The following is a 12,104-nucleotide window of genomic DNA, read 5'->3' on the forward strand; positions in this document are numbered from 1 at the left end:
GAAAAGCATTTTCATAAAATTGAAATTAATCCATCTAAAATATATCATGTTGTGACTTTTAATAAAACAAATGAACCAAGGAAAAAGAATTCTGTGAGCAGGAGAACTAACAGTTTTACTTCCAAAGAATTTGTCTTATGGTTCGTCTACACAGTAAAATATATATGTTCAACTGAAGTTGTCCTCAGGTCCTTGGAAAAGATGATAGCCAGGCTCAGAACAATTAATCTGGTTTGCAGCTATCTTCCTGCATCTTAGGGGCCTGTGGGAAATAGGACAGGCAGGAACATGTTTGGGGAATAACTGTCGGTGGCATGCAGTTCCTAACCAGGCTTTTTCTAGAGGACCAGCAGAAATGGTCAAGGAACTGTTCTGCATACGCACTTGTAAAATGCTGTTTTCATTTGCATACAACTTTGCTGAATTTGAGCCTTTTGGACTCAAATGTTTCATATCATGTATCTTCTTTAAGGTGACTTTTTGAATTTTGGCCAGAAATGATAGGTTCTTCAATTTGAAAAAGATTTTAGATGTTATTTTTAAAAACTTTTAGGGCCTCACCTTGTGTGTTTAAGTACTTAGAAAATGGGCAGTAGATGTGATTTGTTTCAAAGATGTGGTTATTTTAGTTGGTGTAAACTGCATGTGATTTTAACCAAGTTGGAAAAATCAGTTTGTATACATTCAGTAGAGACTTGCTAGAACTTAATATGTGAAATCTTCTAAAATTTTCGTCATGATAGCTTGTGTGCAACTTTTGCACCTCCTCATTCTAGACCATGCTACTGTAGAGTAAGTCAGAAGAACTGAGTATAGGCAGATTTATGGGGATTAGGCCCAAAGAAGCAGGATCTGACTATCTCACCAGAGCACAATCTATGTCAGAACCTGAATAAAAGCTAATTTCACAAGAACCCCCATTTTTTCCCTGGCTCTCAACACTATTGTAGAACACTCATTGATTAAATACTCCATCACTGTGTAGTACCTGTGCACATAGAATACCAAACGATGTTATCCTCAGTAGATAAGTTTGTGAAAATCTATGCAGTGGATTTAGAGGTTCCGAATTTGTTGAATAGTCACGTGCACATCCTATTAGTTCAGTATGATGGATTTTTATTTTTTTTTAGTTTGGTTAAAAATCAGCCTTAAAATGTTACTGTCACAAATTGTCAATGAAGTAATGTTGTTAGATTTTCAGTCCTGTCATCCTAGTTTGCAAAATGAAAAGTTTAAGTTTACCTGTGCAGCTTTAATTTGTTTCTTTCTGTGCGCACATTATGATCCAGTCCTTAATTATGTGATCACATGCCTTCTTGTTTCACTGTGCCACGTTCTCTGCACAGAAAAGATTTTATTCAAGTTGCAAATTGCTAATTCAGTGTCCTGTTTTCTTCTTTTCTCTGCAACCCTATGCGTTATTTACTGTCTGTGACTCAAATTCTTTGCTGAAGATGGAATGAATAATTAATGCAAGCTTTTTTATTGGCACTTATCACTGTAGCATCTGACTGCTTCCCAAAGATTAATGAATTTATCATAATGCTTATCACAATAATAGCTATTATTTTAATTTATTTATTGGGAAACATCAAAAAGAGATTAAGGTAAAACAGCAGAAATTTCAGTAATTTGGAGTATGCCATATGAAACACTTAAGAAGGGATTTTTCAGAGTTACTCATACAAGGATGATAAGGCATGCATTGAAGTTTATTGCTGCTTTGAAAGCTTTGCACATTCTGAACTACAAATGTTCTGAATTATGGTCTAAAGTCAGATGTTCATAAAACCTCATGTCCTGTCATTAAGTGCAAAAAAGCTCTAGAATTTTCATTTAACTAGCATCACACAGGTATACATAGTCCTGTGGTAACAGTGGTCCCCAAATCCAATTTTGCAGAGTAATGTGTGATTACTTTAATTAAGAAACCATTTTTCTGCACTCCCCTTTCTTGTTGTGTGTTTTTTTTAATACCTCTCTGTTTCTGCAACAAATGAAGCAGGAGTGCAGGCAGATCTCCTTGCTGTACCTTTCTTGCTTTATATTCAGAGCAAGTATTATTTGAAAAATATACTACATATTTACATAGTTTAGAAAGGTTGCGATGTGCAATAGGAGACAAATTAAGGTTACTTAGGTCATCTGAATTTTGGCATAACCTGGTTTGAAGCTTTGCTTTCAAATTTGAATGTTCTTCTAACAAGTATTATTTTACATTTATAATAAAATCGCCTTTCAAAGATCAAGGCTAACTAACCACTAAAATGAGCTACCAGTGGAAGTTGTGGTTTCTTTATTTTGTTTTTTAGATTAAGTGAAAGTTCTTAAAGATATGCATTAATCTAACACAAATATGAAGAAAATATTTTTAAATAATTTGCCAAGAAAATACCAAAAATTAGTGTGGTGAGTTGCACTTCATTTGCTGCTTCTGATGTGAATTCAGAGTGTAAAACATTTGAATAAATAAAAGCTGCTAGTCTGAAACCAGTACAGCTTTTGGAAGAGATGCTTTGTTATTCTAACAGTAATTATTTTGGAAAAATAATGTAGACTTTAGGAAAATCACTGTACTTGTGTTTTCATAAGCCCCTGATGAGTGAACACTAAAGAAAATATCTGCAGGGTTAGGGAATAATCCAGCAAGATAAAAAATGTTAAAATAGCTGCTCTAAAGGTAATTTTTAGTATTAATGAATTATCGGGTGAAATTAAATGTTTGAAATCACCAAAGTATCTGTGCATTCAAGTGTGAGGGAGGGTTGTTTGCAGGGGAGGGAGGGAGGGAGGAGTTGTTAGCTTCCTATCTGTTCCACTGGGAACAGATGATGCAGCACCAGAAAAAATAATCTTTTAATTAATTGGAAGAGAAAATTGATAGCAAGCTGAAGTTTGATAACTTTAATTGGTTTGATTAGTAAAATATTTGGAGTTTTGCAGCATTCCAAATAGAAGAATTAATGGGAATTGAGTTCCATTGTCACAGAATAAATTTAGCTTTGGTAAAATTTACAAAATAGTTCACGTGAGCCAAGGTGATGAAAATATCTCTGTAATCATGTAAGCCTGTAGGATCTTTTAGCCAAAGATGGCTCGGGGGGATCTTATCAATATGTATAAATACCTGATAGGAGGGTGTAAAGAAGATGGAGCCGGACTCCTCTCAGTAGTATCCAGTGGACAGATAAGAGGCAATGGACACAAAGTGAAATACAAGAAATTCCATTTGAACATAAGAAGAAACTTTTCTGCAGTGAGGGTGGTCAAACACTGGAACAGGTTACCCAGCAAGGTTGTAGAGGCTCCACCTTTGGAGAGATTCAAAACCCAACTGGACAAGGTCCTGAGCAACCTGCTCTAGCTGATCCTACTTTGAGCAGGGACGTTGGACTCGAAGATCTCAGAGATCCCTTCCAACCTTAGCTGTTCTGTGATTTCTGTGGCTTACGTGGAAGTTACAAATACTCAGTTGGGTAGTAGATGAAATAATTCCTCTCTAACTATTAAACTATTAAAAATACTGTAATAGGTACATTTTTTTTCTGGAGGAGAGGTTAGAGGAATTTTTAGCATTGTAGATATTAAGAACATATTGCAAGTTAAGTAAGTGTCATATGTGTGATTTTGTAATACATAAAGAAGATTCTAGAAACTACAGGGAAGCCTGTTTAGAATAGCCCACAGACTTAGTTCCACTGGATATATGTTGCCTGGAACTGGTAATTTTTGTGATAAATTTGCAAGTTTTAGAGATAGTAAAAAATGCTGTTAAAGGAAGCATATAGATTGAATCTATTCGTTTGATAGATTGAATCTACCCACTGAGCTGAAGCTCAGTGCTGAAACTGGCAGATGATGTGGAGGGGAACAAGAAGGCTTTTATAGCAAGAAAAAAAAGCAAAAGGAAGACCAGGGATACTACTGACTTGCTGCTGAATGTTCAGGGCAACCTGATGACAAAGGACATGGAAAAAGCTGAGGTACTCAATACTACCTTTTCTTCAGTCTTTACTAGCAAAGTCTGCTTTCCTGCCTCCAAGTAGCAGAGTTTGGGGAAAAGAAGTGCTACTAAAGGTATAGGAAGCTTAAGCTAAGGATCAGTTAAGCAAACTACGTACACAAGACCAGATGGGATGTATCCAAGGGAGCTGGCTGATGTTAGTGCTAGGCCACTGTCTGTCATCTTTGCAGATTCATGGCAATCAGAGGTCCCAGAGGACTGGGAAAGGGCAAATGTTGTGCCTGTCTGTGAGAAAGGCAAAAAGGAGGATCCAGGGAACTGCAGTGCAGTCAGCTTCACCACAGTCACTGAAGGTTATGGAACAAATCTTCCTGAAAGCCATATCTGGGCACATGAAGGACTGGAAGGTGATAGGGAAGAGCTGGCATTAATTTATCAATGGCAAATCATGATCAGCCTGATTACCTTCTGTGATGGCTCTCTGGACAATGGGGGAGCAGTAGCTACCATTTACTTTGACTTTAGTAGAGCTTTTGGCACAGTTTCCTGCTGTATTCTTTCAGCCAAACTGGGGAGATACAGACTGGATAGTGGACTGTTAGGTGAAAAACTGGCTTGTTTGCCTGATTTGGGCTATGTTGGTCAACAGTTCAGAGTCTAACTGTCAGCTTGTTGCAAGTGGCTTTCCTCAAGGGTCAGTACTGAGGCTGATGCAGTTTAATGTCTTCATTAACAGCATGGACGTGGGTGAGGAAGTGGAAAGCGCTTGCAGCAAGTTTATAGATGACGCCAAGTAGAAGGGAACAGTTAATACAGCGGAGGGCAGGGATGTCCTTTGGTGAGATCTTGATAAGCTGGAGGAATGGGATGACAAACCTCATGAAATTCATGACATTACAACAAAGGCAAATGCGGAGTCCTGCACCTGGGACAGAATAACTCCGTGCAGTAGGACAGGCTGGGGACTGACTGGCTAAAAGGCAGCTTTGTAGAAAAGGACTTCCAAGTCCAAGCAGACAACAAGTTGACCATGAATCAACAGTGTGCCCTTGTGGAGATGAAGGCTAATGGCGCACTGGTTTGCATTACCCTTGGAGATATTTAAAATTTGACTGGACGCAGCCCTGAGCACCTGATCTAACTTTAAAGTTAGCCCTGCTTTGAGCAGGTGTTGGATTAGAGAGACCTCCAGAGATCCTTTTCAACCACATCTTTTTTGTGATTCTATATTCTGTGATCTAGGATGTGTGGAAGGGGGAAAGGTGTTGAAAGATGCATCTACAATGGGTTTCCTGTTGTTGCTGCATCTTAATAGTTTGAAAAAAATCAACCAACTGTGTATTGATCTACCAATAGAGCTGTTCCAGTAGCTAAAATCTTAGCATGAACAGGATCCTAAATGCTCTGTCTGATGACTTTGAAATCGGTCTAATGATTTTGAGATATTACCTGGGTGGTTATGCAATTTCACATGGTAATATGAGAAACATTGTAATCAGCCATTGTAAAAGTTTAGCTGCTGCATCATCGTGTTCCATACAAGAAAGTTCTGGAACTTTACCATGTTATTTTTAACTTTATTTGGTAATGTATAATGTAAATGATGTTCCTTTATGAATGCCTTATGTTCATGTCTCAAACAGTATTTAATTGATATATTTTTAGGGCTGTTTTTACTATTCCATTCCCATAGAAACCTTACCAGGTCTCTATGTATATGCTAACTAGGTTTTAATTTATCTAATTGGGTAATGTGATCTCCCACTGTATTCTTCTCTAATTGCACCAGGGCAGGTTATAGGGGCTTTGGTTCCCCTGTCCAGCTCTCTTGACAGTAGTACAGATCTGAGCTAGTTAAAAAGCACATCTCCAAGAGAAAGAGTTCAGGTGTTGAGGAACAGCAAAATAGTTTATCTGTCATTGAACTAAATTCTCTGTAAGATTTTGAATCAATTGTATGTTCAAAACTGAACCTAATGTTAATCTCCTTTGATGTGAAAAGGATTCCTGTGCTACAAGAAGCTTCAGCATCTCTGACCGAGTGTTCAGTGTGGAAAGTTGTACATGAATAAGAGGTGGAGAATAAGCTGGGAAGGGTGTTATCTCTACCACCAGCAACAGACATTGGGGTGGAGAGATGAAATCGTACAGTGGTGTATTTTTGAGAGGATTCTGCTTCAAAAGCAATGACTTCCCAAAGGAATTTACCAGTTATTGAAGTATAATTGCAGTTTTCCATTGGGAGAAGTAAAAGAAGAAGGGAGGTGCAGTGCAACACTTAGGACAGAACTGGAATGGTTAGGGTAGATATTTATGGAAAGACTGTTTGGAAATCTTTCTTCTCTTTAGCTCTCTTCAGTGGATTTTCTCACAAGAAGGGGTAATTATCCTTTTAGAATGGAAAAAGTGGGCGTTCCTCTTTAATAATGAACCATATCCTAGCTGACCTCTTTCAGTTTCTGCCCAGATTTACTTGGAACACATGTATTTGCTCAGCATTGTTCAGTTAGAGTAACGTGAACCGTTCATGAGATTTTTTTGATTGTGTTGTTTGTTTTGTTTTTGAAATTAAATATTTGGGGTTTTATGTGTGTTAATTGGAGAAGACAAATGGATGTGGATGACTGACAAACACATCTGAGCAAATGTCTTCGTTAGTTCCAGTCACGACATTATAAATTACTATCTAGTTGAGTCCAGTTAGTAGTGGGAAGAGGGTTGTGGGAGGATTGTACGTATAACAGAACAGCAAACTCTAATGACCAAAGTAAGTGTATTGTATGTGGGACATTTTTCAGTTTAGAAGGTTTGGGGTGGTGTTGTTTTTTTTAAGTATCTTAAGTGCTAACCTGTTTCTTTTCCTGTCTTTCTGTTTCCAGCATTGAAGCTGGACGTCTTCTCTCGCACATTCCATATCAGCTTTACACCAAGCAGTCAAGCGTTCAAAAAGGTCTCAACTTTAATACCATATGCAAACCTGAAGATGCTGTGCCAGGTCCAAGCAATATAGCTAAAGATCTCAACAGGGTGTAAGTGTTTCTAATCTTGTAATGCAGATGCTAATCATTCATCCATAATGTGTTTGCGTTTATAATTGTGTGCTGTTCTTACAATTGATTTCACCATTATAAGAGGGAAACTCTGAGGCACTGAAATGTAAAGTATATAGTTGAGGATAGAACTACTGTATCTTGACTCCAAACCTTGTCTCTAGTCTTTGGACCATATTTTACTAGATACCTGACCTAGGAGTCCCACTGGATGTAGCATGTCTGTGCGGAAGTAACAGTGTCTGTTGCAAATATTAAAGGATTCTGACTAGACACTGAAAAATAGGTCTTTATTTTAAAAACAGAAAGCTGGTATAATTTGATTACTTTTGCTAAAGGTGTCCAGAAGTAAATGTAAATGTGTGCTAGCTTTTCAGTTCTTAGTTTAGCTTCTTTAAACAAAAAGTCACAGCATTCTTTTTGTATGATAACACTAAGATTTAAGTGAGGCTCGAGAGAGAAGATGGATTTAAAAAATCCGATTACAACAGAATTTTTTTTTAAAGACCTTGAGAAGGGAATAGAATTGAGGGCACCAGTGAAACTCCAATTGGTAAAGGAATTGGGAGGATAAAAGAAACCTTCCATTTGGACAGACTGCTCTCGCTCTCGCGCGCTCTCGCTTTTGCACGCATGTGCACTCTGTGTGTGTGTGTGTGTGTGTGTGTGTGTGAATCTTTAGAGGGTTCTTGTGTCTTTTTCAGAAGCACATGGTATTGTTTGTTGTTCAGAGACAAGGTACTGTCATAGACTGGCTAGTTTTTCATTTGTAATGGTGATCTTGTTCTTCCACAGTCAGCTGCTGTATTTAAAACCCAGTTCTGTGTAGTAATGAGGAGGCTTTGCTACAGGAGGGAGATTGTCTATATTTGTGAATAAATGAAACTGGTGCCACAAAATGAATATGCTAAGCAATATTTCTTATCAATATTTTAAGTAGCTGATATAATCACCACTACCTTCTATTATTATTGTATGGTTGAATGAGAAGAATATTCACACTTTCAAAAACACCTCCTTATTTTAACATACGTGGATTTTAGGCTTGCCCTATGCTGATACTAAGTATGTACCTCTGGAGATACCACTTTCAACCATGTAGCTCTCCCAAAATATTGTTACATTTAATATAATTTATAAATGTGATATTAACTAAATTGTTATCACAGTTAATTGGCTTTCTGGTTTTACTTGTCTGCTGATTATTACCCACCTCCTTTTTGTGGGTGTACTTAAATTGCTTGCTTTGGGAGTTTGGAGGGTGGTTGTTTTTTACAGTACACGAAGAATATGCATAATTCTTGAAGACTCTGTTTTAATTCCACTTAAGGGTTGTTACAGAGTTGATGTTTTGAATAAAAGCTTTGTCTTTACAGTATGAGAATAAATGTAAATTGCCAGTGTACTCATAGCAGAATACTTTGTTTTACATACTTAATATACAAAAAGTAGTTTGATTTTTTTTTTGTTGAAAGATGGTATGTTTAATTTATAGAGTTTGAACAGATTTTTCCTTAGAAGATAAATGAATCCAACACACTAATCAAAATCCTGTTCTAAAAAATATAAGTTTTCTATGTGTACTTTCATCATTTTTGTTGTAGCTAGAGGTGGAAAATTACATCCCTTGATAAAAAAGACTTTTCTGATGGCTTGCTGCAGTACTCATGCTGTCCATGGCAATAGAGTTCTGTTAACAAATAAATAGTTACTGTGTTTCCATTGGAGAGCACTGGTCAAATTAAAAGCCATGGAAATAGTTTTTCTAATGCAAGCATTATTTTGGTCACTTCTGCATAAATTCCTGGTAGAATTATATTAATATTACAGCAAATCCATGAAAACTTTTGTGCAGCTGTACAGTGTTTTGTGACATTGAAAGGATGTAGCGCAAACTTTGCAATAATTGTCTTGAGACCCTAAAAACTAATCAAATATATCGTGATAACAGTTAACAAAATAAATAACATAACACTTGAAATGACTTGTAAATGTGCCTTTTTATAAAAGAAAAGCTATTAAATTATCATATCTGTTTCAGAAATCATATTAAGAAGTGTGAGATAGAGAGTGAGATCACACCCAATGGAATAAGTAGCTGGAATGAAGAGGAAGAAGAAAGTGACAATTTTGGATTTATGGAGCTGGAGCAGATCCTTCCTGAAAGGAAACAAAATGGGATTCAGCCTCACAAAGACAGCACTGCCATTTTTAATGGACACACGCACATTTCTACCAGTGCCTTAAAGACACAGGATTGCTTGGTACCGTCCAGCAACAGTGTTGCAAGTAGATTCTCTCCCAGCCCTGTGCATGAGGAGGGGAAGACTGAAAAAGGCATGGTTGACTTTAGAGACTGCACAACGCAGCAGATGCAGCAAAGCAACAAAAATGCAGACTTTTCGTGGAATCCACATAGGACTATGAGTAATTCATCCTCATCTTCATCTTTGCACAGTAATACTAAAATAAATGGTGCTCACCACTCCACTGTTCAGGGGCCTTCAAGCACAAAAAGCACTTCTGTACCTACTCCTAGCAAGGCAGCTTCCTCACCTGTGTCCAAACCTTCGGATTGTAGTTTTATTTCTGACTTTTATTCACGTTCAAGGCTGCATCATATAGCAACGTGGAAGTGTGAATTGACAGAGTTTGTCAACAGCCTGCAAAGAAAAAACAGTGGTGTCTTTCCAGGAAGGGAAAAATTAAAAAAATGGAAAGCAGGCAGGTCCACATTTAAAACTGACACAGGTAGATACTTGTTTAAGAAAGTTTATGTTCAAAAGGTGTCTTATATCTTTGTTCATATGTTAAATGTCTAACTGAGACTAAGTACATTAGTTTTCAATGTTCACATGGCTATCAGGCTATCTGGAATAGCTTGGTGACTTTAATGCATCTAAAACTAAAGGTTTAACTACTTTCTTTTTTTTTTTAACTTAAATTGTGGTTAATGTGATACTCTGGTCTATATTCAATTTCTCCTTGTAAAAAAATTTTCCTGACTTTACCAAGGTATGTGGAGTGACTGAGGAAAAAATTACTGTTACCTGTCTAAATGTAATTGCCATGTGAAAATCTTAAGAACAGAAACAGAAGAAAAAAACCTTGCTGCTTATAGTTCGGTGTGAAAAATTAAAAGATGAATAACATTTGGAAATGAGCTAAAATCAAAATTTTTTTTGTTAGTAAGAATATCATATACCTCTGGGTGTATTTAAATGGGTAACAGTGTCATATGCCTTCTGAACTTGGCTTATGACAGAAGAGAAATGGTTTGTGTCATTACATTGCCCATCAAGGGCCAAAGTGAAAATATATGTGTAATTTATGAGAGCCATAGTATTACAAGTATAGATTAAGTATTTTGCATCTTAGAATTTCTCTGAATTTACAGTATTATTCAATTAAAAGGCTGTCTGTACATGACCAGAGAGATTCTGACTCTTATGCTGTAGAAGTAATCACTTGTGATCATATGAAAATAGGCTCACAAAGACAAATTACCACATCCTAAAAATTTACTGTTTTAAGAAATAAATTAACTGCTTTTGTGTTTTTCCTGGCACACCCTAGTTATAAAACATGTTGGCTTATAAACTACCATCAAAACATGGTATAAGCTAATGTATTTTACTTTTCCTTTGATTTAACCTAGAGAATTCATGTAGTTAATTACTGTGTTTTAGTTGAAAAGTAGCAGCTTCTTAAGCACTATCTTGGTTGCTTGATTTATGAATGTCTTTTATAGTATAGTTATTTGAATGCAGGTGGTAAATTACTAAAAATAAAAGAAACATTTTTCTGATTATTCAGCAGTTAACACAGTTGTCAAGCAAAACAAATCAATTGATATATTGAAGTATTTTTTCACTGTCATACGTTATGCATTGTTCAGATTAAGGTTTTACCTCAGCTATAGCCTTCTCTGGTAGGTCAGCAACATAAACGCACAAACTTGGACTTCTAGCATACTTCACAAAAGTATTACTAGAACTTTAGCAGTATGGGTTTTTTCAGTCTGTGGCTATCTCACTCGTCTTTGCTGGATGTTTGCATCAGTGTACATGCAGCAGTGACAAAGTCCAAATGCACAGAAGGTTTAAACTCATTCAGTGTGAAGAGTCAAAGTTAACTTTCAGTGCAGCTAAACTTTTTTGTCTTTTAGAACAGTCTGTTCTGATATATGAACAAAAATTGTGAAGCTTTCTGTTATGGATTCAGTGTTAGGATTGAAATGAAAATCAGTTAAGATCCAATTCCCACTATATGCAATAATATACTTGGGGTGGGGGGAGCTGTTATAGCAAGGTAGAGTGTGTTAAGTATGAGAAAAATTAGAAACTGAAGTGTGATGCCTTGTTTAGGCTGTTTGGCTACTGTTTATGGTTTTTTCTGTAGATTTTTCACTGAAAATTTAGGGAATGGTGGTATCCTCTTGGTGAGAAAAAATAAAAATCTTTGTAACTTAGGGTGGTAAAAACTTCATGATAGTCCTTGATGACTAATGTGAGTAGTACCAAAATGCATGAATTAGGGTTCAAGTTTTCTATTGGTGTATCTTCATACTAGGTAATGTGTCTCTTTCGAGCTTGGCCAAGCCACAGATCTGTATAATGCACGTGGATATGGATTGCTTCTTTGTGTCTGTAGCTATCCGAAATAGACCAGATCTCAAAGGTCAGTATCCAGTTTTAAATGTCAGTTTACTGGTTTGAGACTTTCTCTGTATATTAAAAAACAAAACAAAACAAAAAAACCCTGCACGCTTATCAAATGGACTTTGCATGTTAGTTTTTCTCTTGGCATCTTTGTCTAATAGTAGGACCACACAACTTTCATATTCCTCCTCACTGTCTCACAGTCCAAAAGCATGTGGAATTCTCTTTGCTGTCTTCCTTTCAGTGTCCAAAGTAACAACAGAGAAGTAAACTTCAGAGCAACCATTCTGTATGACACTGCACCTATCTTATTGAAACTTAAATCTACCACATTAGAAATGGAGATCAAATTATAGTTGTACCAAAAGCGATTTTTGATCACTCTGTGTTTAAAAAAAAAAAAAAAAAAAAGATGAAACACAAGCT

General features: G+C 36.5%; 1 protein-coding gene across 4 annotated transcripts in view; it reads left to right on the plus strand.

Moving 5' to 3' along the window:
* Positions 1-12,104, plus strand: part of REV1 (REV1, DNA directed polymerase) — a 62,612-nt gene that overhangs the window by 18,140 nt on the left and 32,368 nt on the right. For 3 of the 4 annotated variants that reach the window (XM_026066562.1, XM_026066554.1, XM_026066569.1), the window contains 3 exons: positions 6,847-6,996; positions 9,059-9,768; positions 11,590-11,697. In XM_026066562.1, the coding sequence (XP_025922347.1) occupies positions 6,847-6,996; positions 9,059-9,768; positions 11,590-11,697 (968 nt within the window). Of the gene's footprint in view, positions 1-3,813; positions 3,987-6,846; positions 6,997-9,058; positions 9,769-11,589; positions 11,698-12,104 lie in introns of all 4 variants that reach the window. The other variant, XM_026066577.1, reaches the window with a different exon arrangement.

This window comes from Apteryx rowi, unplaced genomic scaffold, assembly GCF_003343035.1.
Source record: "Apteryx rowi isolate R43461 unplaced genomic scaffold, aptRow1 scaffold_103, whole genome shotgun sequence".
NCBI classification, from domain to species: domain Eukaryota; kingdom Metazoa; phylum Chordata; class Aves; order Apterygiformes; family Apterygidae; genus Apteryx; species Apteryx rowi.